Source organism: Cynocephalus volans, chromosome 3 (genome assembly GCF_027409185.1).
Source record: "Cynocephalus volans isolate mCynVol1 chromosome 3, mCynVol1.pri, whole genome shotgun sequence".
Classification (NCBI taxonomy): domain Eukaryota; kingdom Metazoa; phylum Chordata; class Mammalia; order Dermoptera; family Cynocephalidae; genus Cynocephalus; species Cynocephalus volans.
Genome location: NC_084462.1, coordinates 154,463,876 through 154,480,268, shown reverse-complemented (window position 1 = coordinate 154,480,268; position 16,393 = coordinate 154,463,876). Strand labels below are relative to the sequence as shown.

Sequence of the window (16,393 nt, the reverse complement as noted above, 5' to 3'; positions counted from 1 at the left end):
ACTGTTTTAATTTATATTTTCCTGATTACTAATGAGGTTGAGCGTTTTTTTCCCTGTGCTCATTGGCTGTTTCTGTTCTTTTATGAAATGCTTGTCCATTTTGCTCATTTTCTATTTTTTAAATTTTAACATTTATTTGTACATATTTGTGGGGTGCAGTGTGTTGTTTCAATACATGCATATACTGTACATTGATTCACTTAGAATAGGTAGCATAGCTTTGTACCCATTAATCCACCACTTCCCCCCTGCTTTGTCTCCTGGTAGCCATTATTCTACTCTCTTTCTATGAGAACCACTTATTTTAGATTTCACATATGAGTGAGATCATGTTATTTGTCTTTCAGTGCCTGGAATACTTAACATAATGGTCACCTCTTCCATCGATGTTGCTACACATGACAGGATTTCATTTTTTTTTAATAGCTGAATAGTATTTTATTGTGTTTATATACCACAGGTTTTTAAAATCTATTCATCTGTTGATGGGCATTTATGTTGATTTCATCTCTTGGCTATTGTGAATAATGTTGCAGTGAACACAGGAGTGCAAGTGTCGCTTCAATATATTGATCTCATTTCCTTTGGATATGTACCCAGTAGTGGGATTGCTGGGTCATAAAATAGTTCAATTTTTAGTTATCTGGGGAACCTCTATATTGTTTTCCACAGTGGCTGTTATCAATTTACATTTCCACCTATAATGTAGGAGAGTTCCCTTAGCATCCTCTCCACCATTTGTTATTTTCTGTCTTTTCAATAATAGCCATTTTAACTGGAGTATGACGATATCTCATTGTGGTTTAATTTGCATTTCTGTGAAGATTAGTGATGTTGAGCATATTTTCATGTGCCTGTTGGCCATTTGTATGTCTTCTTGTGAGAAATGTCTGTTCAGGTTCTTTGCCCATTTTTAATTTAATTTAATTTTTGCTTCTGGCCGGTATGGGGATCCAAACCCATGACTTTGGTGTTATAAGGTGGCACTCTAAGCTTTGCCTGTTTTTTAATTGGGTTATTTGTTTTTTTGCTGCTGAGTTATTTGAGTTCCTTATATATTCTGGGTATTAGCCCCTTGTCTGATGTGTAGTTTGCAAACATTTTCTCCCATTCCATAGGTTGTCTCTTCATTTTGTTGATATTATCTCTTGCCATGCAGAAGCTTTTTAGTTTGATGTATTCCCATTTGTCTGTTTTTGCTTTAGTTACCTGTGCCTTTCTAGCCTTGTTCAAAAAAGTGCTGCCCACTCTCACTTTGTGTATCCTTTCCCCTTATTTTCTTCTAGTAGTTTCATAGTTTTGGGTCTTAAATTTAGGTCTTTATTCCATTTTGAGTTTATTTTTATGTATGGTGAAAGATAGGGGTCTAGTTTCAGTCTTCTGCATGTGGATAACTAGTTTCCCCAGCACTATTTATTTAAGAGGTTGTCCTTTCCCCAGTGTATGTTCTTGGCACCTTTCTGAAAGATGTTTGTCGTAGATACATGGATTTATTTCTGGGTTCTCTATTCTGTTCCATTGGCTGATTTGTCTGTTTTTATGCCAGAACCGTGCTGTTTTGGTTACTGTAGCTTTATAGTATATTTTGAAGTCAGATAGTGTGATGTCTCTAATTTTGTCCTTTTTGTTTAATGATTGCTTTGACTATATGGGATCTTTGTGGTTCCATAAAAATTTTAAGATCTTTTTTTCTATTTCTGTGAAGAATGTCATTGGTATTTTGATAGGGATTGTTTTGAATCTGTAGGTTGCTTTGGGTAATATGGACATTTTGATGACATTAATTTTTCCAACCCATGAACAGGGAGTATCTTTTCATTTATTTATGTCTTCTCCAATTTCTTACACCAATTTTTTATGGCTTTTGTTGTAGACGCATTTTACCTCCTTGGTTAAATTTATTCCTAGGTATTTCATTTTTTTGGTAGCTGTTGTGAATGGGATTACTTTCTTGATTTTGTCTTCAGATATTTCATTATTGATATATAGGAATGCTCTTGTTTTTGTGTTGTGTCCTGCCTCTATACTGAATTTATTTATTAGTTCTAGTAATTTTTTGATGGCATCTTTAGGGTTTTCTATGTCATCTGCAAATAGGGATAGATTGACTTCCTCCTTTCTGATTTGGGTTTCCTTTATTGCTTTCTCTCGCCTTATTGCACTGGCTAGAACATCCAGTACTGTGTTGAATGAGTGGAGAAAGTGGGCATCCTTGTCTTGTTCCAGATCTTAGAGAAAAAAAACCTTCTGTTTTTGTCCTTTTAGTAAGATATTAGCTGTGGGTTTCTCATGTATGGCCTTTGTTGTGTTGAGGTACATTCCTTCTATACCTAATTTGTTGAGTGTTTTTATCATGAAGGGGTGTTGGATTTTATAAAGTGCTTTTTCGGTATCTATTGAAATGATCATTTGCTTTTTTTCCTTTATTCTGTTGATGTGACGTACCACATTTATTAATTTGTGTGTGTTGAATCATCCTTGCATCCCTGGGTTGAATCCCACTTGATCATGGTGAATGGTCTTTTTAATATGTTGTTGGATTTGGTTCACTAGTATTTTGTTGAGGATTTTTGCATCTGTGTTCATTAGGGATATTGGTCTGTAGTTTCCTTTAATTGTTGTGTATTTTTCTGGTTTTGGTATGAGAGTAATGCTGGCCCTTGGAGTGTGTTTGAAAGTATTCCCTCGTGACCTAGAAATGGGATGTGGCACTTCGAAGTGGTTTTTTTTTGTTTTTTGTTTTTGTTTTTGCCAGCATTCACAGCACCCTTCTCCCTTGCAGATTCCAAGTAGCTTCATGCAAAGTGTGCTGCTGTGGCTTTGCCATCTCCGGGTAACTGCTCCATGCCATCTGCCATGCTGGCCCAGAGAGCAGCTGGGTCTGGGTCTGATTGGATGGTCCCTACTTCTGCTTGCTTTGGCTTTCCATGCCTTCACAGACGCAGCAGGTCTCTCTGCCTCTTCCTCCATGTTCCAGTAATTACAGGATGGCAGTTTTTGTGTTTTAATAGTTTTAAGTTGATCTGTTGTGGGGATAGTCATACCAGGATCATCTGTTCTGCCATCTTGGTGATGTCACTCTCCCATTTTCTATTCTTATCTTATTTTAAACTGACATTTGATTTGCTTATTGATTTTTAGAAATTCTTTAAATATTTACACTAACATTTTGTTTATATACATAGCATATAAATTCTCCCAGTGTGTGGCTTGGTTTTCATTCTCAGGTGGATGATTTTTCACAAACATTTACAAATTAGAAATTATTTTGTTAGACTAGTATCATGTTTGGGGTATATAAAATATAGCTCCCAGAATCCTTAAATCATAGTTTTTAAAAAAATGACACTTTTACAGTCTCCCTGAGTAATCCATTCCAATGTAAATCACCACCATAGAAAAATAATCTTGTATTATTATAGAGTTACTAACCAATAGCTCTTATTAAAGCTTTGTATATATGTATATATATATTAAAATAACCCAGTTTTGGAACTATAAGACTGACTACATAGGCCACATTGAAATTCTGCCATTGTTAGAAATTATACTTTTTGTGCCATTAATTTTTGGTCTTTTTTAGTTTTGTTAAGTTTTTCCAACAGATAAGTTCATTTCTAGCTTGTAGCTTGCCATATGAGACAATTATTGGTTTTATTCTCTATTAGAGAATTCTTTGTTTAGAGGCATGTAAGGTACGCCTTACGTGACTGAATTGCCGTGGAATATTCTTATAGGAATTCTGATCTCCTTAGTTGGTGAGTATAATGAGTCAGATAATACTTTGTTTACCAGTTGAGTTTTTTTTTACCTAGAGAATTCATTTAGAAAGCTTTGTTTTATTTGGAGTTTCGTTTTATTTGGAGTTTCGTTTTGCCATTCTTTGTGTGTGATGTTTCATAGGGAACACTTAGGAACTGATCCTGCAATTAGTTTGCCCCCTTTGATGTGGGCTTCTTTTGATCAGGGACAGTTATAATCTATAAACTTCCACATGAAACTCCTACTATACTACTGTTCACACTGTGGATGCTTAATATTTATTATTTCTTCTTGTTCTTATTTTGTTCTTTCCTGGGTACAGCCAATTACTGTGTATGGTGTGTGGGTGTGTGTATGGGTGTGTGCATGTGTAAGCCTCCATACACACATATTCTTGGCAATGTTCAATAAATTTATTTATCTTGTCAAACATAAGGTTAATTACCATGAAAAATAAAACAATTCAGCTGATCTTTTCATTAATATTGCAGATAAGACTTTCTACTTGAAACAGTTGTGAGTAAGGTGAAAGTGAAACAACAAAGATGTGTGTCAAAATTTCATCCATACTTGTGTTCAAAAGCTGTTGTAGGTCCTAATGTCTAATTTATGAGTTTTGGCATTCAGGACCCTCTACACCTTGAACCCAACCTGGAAGCCCTATAACCAAGCCCTTCAAATTCAAAAGTATAAAAGTAAGACAAATATCTTTAATTCCAGCATATATAGTGGAATCTAATCCACCCTTTTCCCATTTAAATAGTTTAAATATGATTTCAATAGATGTCAGTGAATAGTACATCTCTAAAGGTGCTGTAGAAACAAGATTCAGGAGCACTTCTACCTGATTTTCATAGGATTATGTGGGGAAGTATTAGGAGATAAGTTGAAAACTTTAAAGTGGTAACAGTAAACCCTAAGGTTCATCTCTGATACTGCTCCATAATCCTTCCATACCCAGTCCATCAATTGGTGCTATTTGATGGGAGTATCAATGTCTGTCTGAGAGGAAAAGTCAAAGTCTTTGGCCTACAAAGCTGTTTATGACCTTGTCTTCTATAACTTCTCTGTTCTCATCTCTACTACTCTCATCTTCGTTTTGGACACACTAACCTCCTTTTTGTCCCTCAAACACTCTACACAAGCTGCCTCCTCAGAGCTTTATGTTGATTATTTTCTTTTCCTGGGATTCTAAACTCCACCTTTTTTTTTTTTTTTTTTTTCCTTCTTTGCAGCTGGCCGGTACAGGAATCGAACCCTGGACCTTGGTGTTATCAGCACCCTGCTCTAACCAACTGAGCTAACCAGCCAACCCCAGTCTATCTTTCTGTTGATGCTATGGCCTCTACCAGAAAGGTCTTTTCTCTCCTATCGCCCGCTGTGTGTGGCTAATTTTTGTTCTTCCTTTAAAACTTAATCAGGCAATATCTCCTATAGTAAATGTATACTGAACCTATACTGTGCTTTCAGAGCACATTGCATATAGTGCTATTACTGCATTCACCGTATTATATAGAAATTAACCTTTTATGAGGGAAGAGAGCCATCTAAAGGCAAGGAAGTTGTCTTGTTAATTTCTGTATCCACTAGCATTAACAATATGGCCCACCACCTAGTAAGTTCTCAAACAATTTTTATGGAACGAAACAAATTGGGATGGAGAGGAGGAGGATTTCAGGGATGGGAGATATGAGGTGATGGTTTAAGTTTAAGTTAATGTGTTTGAGGCAACATCAGTGCACCCAAACAGAGAAATTAGAGTAATAGAGCAAGACCTAAAAATACAAGTAGGAAATCATTATACTTGGGGTGACAGTTGGTGTTGATTATTTCTTCAAGAGTGATCCTGTATATAAGAGAACACAGATTGATGACTGATATTTGGGTAATACCCTCAGTGGGTGGGAGAGAGTAGAGGAGGTTCTCAAAAGAATCAAAAGAAACAGAAGTGAAGAAGATAACCCAGAGGAGTAGAGTATTAGGTGGCAGGGGCGGGGGATGTCCAGGGAGGAAAGAAGTGTACAAAGGAGATCTGGAGTCATGCTGTCAAATTTTGCAGAGCAGTTAAGGAGAATTAGAATGGTAAAAAGATTTTCTGAATTTGTCAATTAAGTTGTATCAGTGACCTTTGAAAATTCTAGTAGAATATTTCTTTTTTATTATTATTTAATTTAGTTTGTAGGGCAGAATAAGTTTGTTCTCAGTTTTTATACTTACAAAAATATATTCTTTACCTGTGTTCAACCAGGACTTTCCTAAGAAGTATGATTTTCTTTACTGGGGAGTAAAGTTCAACTTTGTTGACGACCAGTAGTAAATGTTACTTTGAATTAACATGTTTTCTATTTTTTTCTTGTCATCTATTTGTTTTTTTCTTTGTAAGCAAAATTATTATATATATTGATTACTTGAAAACAGAATGTTTGATTTCTCTCTTGATGTGTTAATTATCTTAATAGCTAGATTATTTTATAGACCAGTGGTAGTTATTCATTAAGAAGTAGCAAACAAGATATTATAGTTATATATTTTCACTTTGCCAGATATGTTTTAAAACTATTATGATTTTATCACTAATTTTCAGAAATGTTGGAGCTATGAAACCCTTTCCTTAAACTTTTATATGGAACCCCAACATGCAAATCAGATAAAGCAGAGTTTGTTTGAATTTGTGACAAGGATGTGAAGCCCCTCTTGAGAGTTGTAGCCAGTCTTCCAACCTCCTCCTCTCTCCTTTCAAACAACCAGTGGCCCCTGTGACTTTTCCATGGAAGTCTTAGGGCTAATTGAAGCATAGTTGGAGAATCAATGAGTTGTAATATTTTTTGCAAAAATGCTGATAGCAAACCATCTGAATACTGAAAGTGGCAAGATATTTAGACCCCAAATTGGTTGACATTTTCTATCTATTCTCTTATTGGGCAACAGAATGATACAACGATAAACAGCTGCTCAGAGCGCAGATAAACTTGTACTAGACTACTCAGAGGTTGGGTGTCCTCCTTTAAGGGAAGTTGTCAAAGAGGTTCCTTCATCAGTGGGAGTTTGGACTACTATAACATCTGCAGTCTCTTCCAACACTGATGATTCTCTGGTCTTGTATGTCTAGACTTATCCTACCTAGTAAATATCCTCTACTATGATGTGGGTCTATTTTATCTTTCATTTCTTCTAATTTCTAATATGCCATGCATGACAGCCACTGTTATGATGCAGGAATACTATTTAAGCAAATAAGATACAGTCTACTAAGGAAATAGAAAATTGCTATAACGTTTGATGAGTACAATAATAGAAGTAAACAGAGATTGTTAATGGGATCATATGAAGAGGAAGGACCTAACTAAAGTCAGGTAGGGGCTTGCCATAAAAAAAAAATGCTAGCTTTCTTGAAGAGATAAACTCTTGAGCTGGGGATCCTTTAAGTATGAGTAGACTTTAACCAGAGGCGAACAGGGACAGGGCTTTCTTTCTAGGCAAAGGGTGGAACATATACAGAAGCTCTGAAAGAGGACATGCCTGGTTTGAAGACCTGTAAGTAGTTTTGGTGTAGCTGGAGCTTAGCATGTGAATGGTGACTGGTGAGAGATGCCAGATGAGAAAGGACTGTTTGCCATGCTAAGCAATTTGGACTTACAAGTGATGTAAAGCAGTTGAAGGGATTTTATGCAGTGTAGTTGTGTGGTCAGACTTGAAAAGCACTGGAAGTGTTTTAGAAAGCACTCTGGGAGTAGAAGAAGAGCAGATTGGAACACAGCTCTATTGGAGGCAAATAGACCAAGTAATAAGCTTTTGCAATAATTCATACAAAAATGACTCAGGATAGTAGGACTGGTATGGGGATGTGGGGTCGGGGGTGGGATAGATTCAAGGGATACTAAGGAGATAAAAATCAGAGTTATAGGCTAGAGAAAGGGCGAATGCAGGGATGATATTCAGGTGTCTGGCTTGGCCAAGTGGATAGGTGGATAGTTGTCTATGCTAAGAGAGAGAAATTAAGAAGAAAGGAATCATATAGGTGTTTTGCCTCAAGATACTCATAGTGCCAACTTGAGCAAAGATATAGGTGGTTTTTATTTTCTTCTATTTGTATTCATGTGTATTTTAAAAATACGATATGAAAGAGTATTACAGGTTGTATTTTCAAGGAAGTTTATGGAATTCTTTTTAGAAGTCTATTAGATTAAGGTAGACTCTCATTTAGGTAGTTTAGGAATGAGTGATCTGCTTAAATTCATTTTTAGAAAATCCAGAGATTTCTTACACTGCCACTCCTCTGTTAGAAATTTTACCTTTTAAGATGTGTGGTAAGATTGGCTTGTCTGTGTAAATTAGCTAATTTGTAAATTAGCTAGTAGTTCTGCTGTGGCATTATGCATTTTAAAATGATTTTCCTCAGAATGTAAACTTGGATTGTCAAGTCTTTCATTGGTGTCATGTGGGAATTAATGTTCAACCCATTGCTATTTAACACTCCTGACAGAGGGGACAGTTCCTTTTTGTAGCTTTGTCACCTCATTTTCTCAAGTTAAGATCACTTTTAGGCTGGTTGAGGTGCTTAACTTGATCAGGAAAAGAATAAGCCATGTTACTTAACAGAAAACTGGAAGTAATCAGTTTCAGATTTTGAGATTTTGCTCTGTAAGGGGGCATTTATTTTATTGTTTGTTTATTGCTTCTTGAATGTTCTGTTATCAGTTAGGTCTTTCTCTGCAATTTTGTGATTTTTTACTGCACATTTGATAGCATTCAAGAGGTGCCTCTTCTGGTAACAAAACAAAGAACTGACTATAGTTTAAAACTTTTTAATTTACAGAGTTACTGATGGAACTTGGACCTTTGTCATTGTTTTGTTAGATTACTCTAATGATTATAGATATGAAAGTACATTCTGATTTTATACTGCTTGAAAGAAATTTCTTCTTTAGATTAATTTAGTCCTAGTAGAACCTTTTCTTCTTTAATTATGATTAAAGAAAGCTTTATTTTATTTCTCTTTGTGAAATGTATAAAAAGGTGATTGTAGACCCTGCTTTGCTTAGTGTCTTCTTATAGAAAGCCAAAATTTCAGAGTTTCAGAATGATTTTTTTAAAGTATGAAAGTTTTCAGAATGTTTTCAGAAACTGTTAGCAGTCTGTAACTTGGCCTACACATATAAATTTCCATTTTCAGCTATTAGAATGAATTTGAGAGGATATCAGTAGGGAGAATTTCTCATTGGTTTATTGCAATTAAAGTTCTTAAAAAGTTCTTAGAATAACATTTTTTCAAATCCTACTAGAAGCTATTGTAGTTTTTACAAGGATTAGTATTGTAGTTGTTTTTTCAAAAAGTAAAATGATTTGTTTGTTTGAACTTAATGTTGTTTTAAGAGGAAGTGTACTAATTGCTCACTTTCCCTTGAGCCAAAACCTTTAATTTGGGACATTAGTGGGGTTTTTTTGTTTGTTTTGTTTTGTTTTTTAATGAAAATGTACTTTTATTAATATTATTTTTTACATTCTAGGATGTTGTTGCGGAGCAGTTGGGAGCGAGGGGGAGAGAGGAGAGGGGAATTAAATGGGATGGAAGAAGGAGGAAAGAGGAGGGATGGGATTGAGGCCTGTGGCACCCCCCTCATTCCCACAGGGGAGACCAAGGGGCTTCCAGCGGTGGCTTGGTCATTGTGGGGCTGGATGCAGATGTCTGGGGGGTGTGGCAAAAGCCTTTGCCCCCCTCCATCCCAGCTCAGGAACGTGGGGCCCTTCTTGCTGCAGCTTGGTGGTCATCACTGGGCTAGCTGCAGGTGTCAGTGGGGCGTGGCCGAGGCCCCCCACCACCGTGGCTCAGGAGGCCTGGGGCACTTCTTGCGGTAGCTTGGTGGTTGCTCCTGGGCTGGCTGCAGGTGTGGGGGGGCGGAGCATGTCCAAGGCCCAAGGCCCTCCACTGCTCTGGGTTGGGAGAGCTCGGGGTGCTTCTTGCAGCAGCTCGTTGGTCTTTTTTTTTCCCGATGGTGAATTCCTGCTTTTTAAAAACATTCCTTGATGAGTTGCAGCTGCACCAGGAGGGATGTGACTTGGTCTTTGCTCCCAGACAGAGACAATGCACCCAGCATAGCATGCACATAGGTTCTCAATTGAAGGGGTGGCTGTCCTGAATGGAAGGACTCTATGCCAGGTTCAACCCATCTCTTGCACTGCCGACACTAATTTTTTATTAGTATGGTAATCCAAAGTTTAAATATGTGAGAGGGTAATAACTTTTTCATATTTCTTTTACTCTGTCTGCAGGTAGTAAAAATTTAAAATGAACAAACTACGGCAAAGTTTTAGGAGAAAGAAAGATGTTTATGTTCCAGAGGCCAGTCGTCCACATCAGTGGCAGACAGATGAAGAAGGGGTTCGTACTGGAAAATGTAGCTTCCCAGTTAAGGTAAGAGCCGATGTTTCTATATGTCTTTATGTGTGAAAGAACTGACAGTCTATTGTATATGAAATCCTGTAATTAGGACAATTAAAAGAGAACTGTCCAAAAACTAGTCCCTTCATATTATGCTCTAGTGATAGAATTAAATGAGAAGGAAAATAGACTATAATTAGCAATTTCTCTTTTTGTATTTAAATAAGAATTTCTGATATATAAGTGGGAATCAGTACAAATAAGATCACTTCTAATAAGAACACTAATCCTGAAATATCTAAAGGTCCTGAATTCTCAGGAATCAAATTATTTTTAGTGGGATAGGCTTACTAAGTGGTAGGGAAGAGGGACTGGAAGTCTGCTTTCTTAAGTACAGGTCCATCATGTTCTAGAAAATCTGAAGTCAGAAGAGTTAAAGGGAATTTTCTCTTTAGTCTTATAACTTTTAATCGTATAGCGGTCATTTAAACTAATGCCTACATTTGTCAGATCAGTAAAAGGAAACTCAGAGATTAAGAACATAGTGAAGATCTAGAGATGGGGGTGCTGTACAGGTGCTTTTTCTTACTACTGCCTGAGACTGGAGAAGGGTCATATTTAAGGACATGGAAGAAATGTACATAATATATTGTTTGGTGAAAAGAAGCAATATGTAATTATATAAGTACAATGTTAGATGTATTAAGTGTGGGGGCAAAAAATAGAAGGAACTAGACCAAAATGTAAATATCTTGAAGGAAGATTTTTAGTTTGATATAAATGTTAAAATTTTTTCTTTGTTTTTTGTATATATTTTTCTCCCCCTGCCACCCTGTGAAATTTTCTGTATATTCTTGTAAATGAAAATATTATTGATTTTCTCCCTTTTTTTTACTGTTTAAGTACCATTGATTGGAAAATGGGCTAAAGCTTCAGAAAGGAAAAAAGTCTTCTATATGACAAGAAATGTGATTTGTAGAATACACAGGTTAAATAAATACAAGGCTTTCCTGATCACTTGGCTTTGTTTACTTAACTCATCTGCTGCTGAAACTTTTTATAGGAATAATAAACTTAAATATTTCAATTTTAAATATATAATGACATTAAAATATGAAAAAATCCACCTCTCTTACATAAAAACTAACATTCTTCTCTACTACCTCTCCCCACTCCCAAATAATTGGTCCACTTTGATTATAGAGGTTGAGTATTAATATGTAGAAATGAGTACTCTTACACACTATTGTTTGCTTGGAGTATAAATTGCAATCTCTTAGGGGGGCAATTTGGAAATATCAGTTAAAATTTTAAATACACTTTTCCCTTGAACAAGAATTTTACAGTTAAGAATTGCATTAACGTACCTTTATAGGTATACTGGCATAAGTGGTCCTCCTAGCATTATTCATAATATCAAAAATCTGGAAACACCTTAAATGCCCATTTTTCTGGAATTGGTTAAAGAAATATGACATCTATTATGTAGAATTCTTTGCACCTATTTAAAAAAGAATAAGGTAGATCTATATTCATGTATTTGGTAAGTATTTTTGTACACCTACTATGTGCTAAGATGGTAAGCAAAAAAGACAGTTCTTGCTTTTGTGGAGTTTACAGTCTCTTTGTTTGGGAGACAGAATTTAATTAGATATTTGTATTAATAATATATGATTACAAACTGTGATAAGTGCTTTTAAAAAAGTAAATCTGGTTCTGTAAGAGCATGTAACAACAACAACAAAAAAAACTTGACCTAGACTAGAGGATCAGAGTAAGGCTTCTCTGAAAAAGTACAGTTTGACTAATATCTGAAGATTTAGTAGGAATGAATTAGATGAAAAGGAGGATCAGAGCATTTGAAATTATGGAAAGTGTGTATGCATAGCCACTGCTGGGTGGTGGGAGGAAAGAATGATAAAGGAAAGCTGTAGTGTTGAAAGCTGTATGAGATAAATCCTGGAGAAAAGTAGGGCAGGGCTTGGTAGGCTATGCTAAGGATTTTGGACTTTTAAGAGTAATGGGAAGCCATTAAATGATGGATTTTTTATTGTTGTTGTTATTTATTTATTTATTTTAGTAAAATACACAAAACTTAAAAGTTACCATTTTAACCATTTTTAAGTGTACAATGCAGTGGTAATAAGTACATTCACATTGGTGTGCAATCATCATCTCCATGTATCTCCAGAACTCTTTCATCTTCCCAAACTGAAACCCTGTAAATGGTTTTTTAAAGGAGAAATGTGATATCAGAAAAGCATTTTGAAAAAGTGATTCTGGCTGCACTGTGGTTTGGAGATAGCTCATAGCAGATGCAAGGAACCTAGTGATGGGTTATCACAGTAATCCAGATGAGAGATAATGGTAGGTTGGACTAAGGTGGTGACTGTGGAGATGTAAAAAATGAAGTAAATTAATAGATAATTAAGAAGTAAAGGCAACAGAAATTGCAGATGGATTGGATCTAAGGAATGAAAAAGGGTGATATTAAAAATACCCAGTTTCTTGTTGACCAGACAGAGATGATGATCATTGACATAGGAAACACTAAACAATTATTCTTTGCATGTCCTCATACAGAAAGATGACTTCAGTATATATAGTATGATTCTGTTTACAGAAAAAAAAAAATGATTATGTGTAAGAAGAAACATGTAACTGAACTACAGAACAGATATGAAGGATTGGGGCTCTTTTACTTTGCAGTGTAGAAGAAGTACTTCAAAAAAGTTCGTGGAAAGATTCATATCATTGTTTAGTTCTGTTTCCACGAACTTTTTGAAGTGCAGTTCTCATTTGTCATAAGAAACAGCTAGATACAGGCTGGTCTAATAGCTCAGGTGGTTAGAGCGCAGGGCTAATAACACCAAGGTCTAGGGTTTAATCCCTGTACTGGCCAGTTGTCAAAAAAAAAAAAAGAAAGAAATAGCTAGATGGGATGTGCCTTAACTATGTAGATAGGGCAACTTATTTAGAGTGTTTTTGGTATGGTCCTTTCTAAATGGCCTTTTGAAATCCTTTCTACAAGATGTTCATCCTCTGCAATGTTATGTCCTTACCTGCCTTTCATCCCAACCCACACTCTTACATACAGTTGACCCCAGGTAGGATAGGAGATTCAGAACCTGATTTTTTCTTCTCATAGTCTAGAAATGGATGCATTTCCTCAGTCAGATATAGTTGAGCAAATGACGCCTTATCCTGCCTTGTTTTAGAGACAACTGAATTTTGAACTAGTAGTGAGTGTGATATAAAAGGTTTTCTGTGGAAGCAACTAGTAGAGTGGTAGGGGTTCTCACTGAAGAAGAACAGGTTTGGGAGCACAGAAGATGAGTTAATTCCCTTTGAGGTGTACATTGGGACATGTACATGCAGGTCCTCACTGACCATGTAAACACTGTGAGTTTTGATTTTGGGGTTACAAATAAATTTTAGTGAGTAAGCAAGTTTGCAAATGCCACATCCTCAAATGATGAGGATTGACTATACATAAATTATCATTAAAGTCATGGGTAGGTGAGATTGTGTAAGGAAAGTGAAAAGAGAAGAGAGTCTCGGATAAACCCTTGAGGAATACTAACACAGAAGGAACAGGCAGTGAAATAGGTATCTTCAAAAGAGAATAAAAATGAGAGGTAGAAGGGAAACCTGGAGTTCCCACAAAGGAGAAAGTGGTCAAATGCTATGAAGAGATCAAGTGAGAAATGAAACCTCATTAGATTGAAAACTTGAAAGTCTTGGTGACTTTGATGACAGTGACAGCACTCAGTGGAATCATAAGAATGGAGTCCAGATCGAGAAGTGAATGGTTGCAAAATAAGGAAGGAGACAAATCTAGATATTACTAATTCAAGAAGTTTGCCTAAAAAGGTTGTGTGAGGATGGGGAGGTATTACAAAGGACAGGAGGGAGGGATTACAAAGGACTAGAGGAAACTTTTGGTGGTGGCGGCTATGTTTATGTTGATTTTGGTGATGGTTTCTTAGGTATAAACATACTTCAAAAACTCAGCAAATTGTTGACTTTAAATATGTACAGTTTATTGTGTGTCAATTATACCTCAATAAAACGTTAAAAAGTTTTAAAAATAAAACAAGTTTGTTTTCAAAGGAGAGCAGAAAGGCAGAGTTGCAAAGGGAATGTGAGGTTGAAAAATGTCTGATTTTTTTAAAGTTCTGTTAGATATGAGAAATGATTTGCATTATCTTTTAATTCTATTTTTCCATGACCTTTTTGAAATGCCCTTGTATAATTTAAACAGTTTACTCAACTGGTGGTTTGGTTTTGTGTTGAGTCTTGCTTTTGAGATGGGAACAATTAGAGCATCATTAAATGCTTTTACAGAGGAGCAGGTAGAATGGGTTAGTTTTAGATTGAAGGAAGAATGCTGCTGCTATTTTGATAGGAGCAGAGGTGGAACATGGAGTACAAATGCATCTAAGTTTGTGGTGTTGGTGGCTTGAAATTGATAGAGTTCTATTCTGAAGACATGTTTTCTCAAGGAAACAGGAAGTGAAGACATCTGTAAAAGAGTGGGTAGAGAAGTTGTAGGGAAGTTGTAGAATTGTATTTTGTGGACAGTGGAATAGCTACGCTAAAGAACAGGAGAAAGCTTAGAAATGCAAACAGTTACTAGACATTAGTCAAGTGAAACTACAATTAGTTTAATCTCTGCTGTATATGTTTAAATATACTGGCACGTATGTAAATATAATGTAGTATTAGAGTAATAATTAAAGTAGGTTTCAAAGCTTGTCTTCCAGTTCTACCTGCTATGACAGAGATCATTTTTTTAATGGAGGAGGAATTTTAATGTTACAAATGAAATATAACTTATACAAAACTTAATTTAGTGGTTCTCAAAGTGTGATTCCCAAAACCTTTTCAGGGGGTCCTGAGGTATTCTCTTTTCCAATCATATGTCTGTTTTAGGCCAGACTTTCTTGATATACTTCAAACAAAACAACACATTGCAATAGATTGAATGTAGATGCAAATATGTATGAGAATCTAGTTTTTATCGATTGAGCTGGATGTGAGAGAAGAAGTGGAGAAGAGTGGGAAAAATGTCATTTTGACTAAATTTGTTTTGTTTTGGAAGATGTAGTTATTTTCATTAAAAATATATTAGTTATGTTAACATGCAATGGAGTTTATTATAACTATTTTTAAATGAATTAAATATATTTTTAAGTTCTTAGTTTTAATTTCTAATATAGTACTTATCGGTAGCTATAACTGATAAAAACTGAAATTCTTTCGGGTGCTCAATTTAATGGAGTCCTGAGACCAAAAATTTTGAGAAGTGCTGATTTAAACATTATGCTTCATCAATTAAAGTAATGTACTAAGAATCTACATGTAATTGCCTACTAACATTATACTTTAAAATGCTAGTATTAATTTTGGTTGTTAAATAAATTGGAAGAATCATAGTTGATCTTTTGATTTATAATTAAAATCTGAATTCTCTGATTATGTAGAACATATGGCATGCTAAAATGAACCTTCTATTGGGTAGATTGTGGAGGACATATTATCTTCAAATTTGGGACAGAGATTAACAGGCTGGATGCAGAATTCATACTTATTAATTATGTTTATAAATTGGTCTATTTTAACTCACTGTTAAATGAGGTGTAAGATCTTATCCCTTTGGTTTAGTGATATAAGGCACTTATTTAGTTGTTGCTAGGAATTGTGACAATATGTACAAAATAGGATAAACCAGATGGAGAACTGAGCATACGGATGCTAGAATTACATGTGTTTACCTCCTGGACCAACATTTTTCTCTATTAAATGATTGCCAGATGGTTTGGGGAACCACACATTTCTAAGATAAGGTCAGCCATGTGCTAGAAGTCATAACAGATAACAGGCCTCTTTCTTTTTCTCTTTATTTTTTAATTTTATTTATTTATTTATTTATTTATTTTGGTGGCTGGCTGGTATGGGAAACTGAACCCGTGACCTTGGTGTTACAAGGCTGCACTCTAACCAATTGAGCTAATTAGCTAGCTCCCAATAACAGGCCTTTCTTATTTTGTGTGTAATCATAGAGCCATGGCACAGAAAGTAGAGTTCTTACTATTTCAGTATTTTTAAGAGACTAGTTTCTGATCCAGTGACTACCTAACATGTAACATTTAATAATCTGTGATTTCAGAAGATTTTGGTGCAAAGTGTTATGCCAAATTAAAAGTTGCTAAATACGAGGGTACTTCAGAAAGTTCGTGGAAAGATAGA

At 35.5% G+C, this 16,393-nt stretch overlaps 1 protein-coding gene across 6 annotated transcripts in view; it reads left to right on the top strand.

Moving 5' to 3' along the window:
- NUMB (NUMB endocytic adaptor protein) overlaps positions 1–16,393 on the top strand; it is a 175,554-nt gene that overhangs the window by 98,372 nt on the left and 60,789 nt on the right. For all 6 annotated transcript variants that reach the window (XM_063091888.1, XM_063091891.1, XM_063091890.1 and 3 more), the window contains one exon: positions 10,033–10,174. In XM_063091888.1, the coding sequence (XP_062947958.1) occupies positions 10,049–10,174 (126 nt within the window). In that variant the 5' untranslated portion in view covers positions 10,033–10,048. The remainder of the gene's footprint in view (positions 1–10,032; positions 10,175–16,393) is intronic.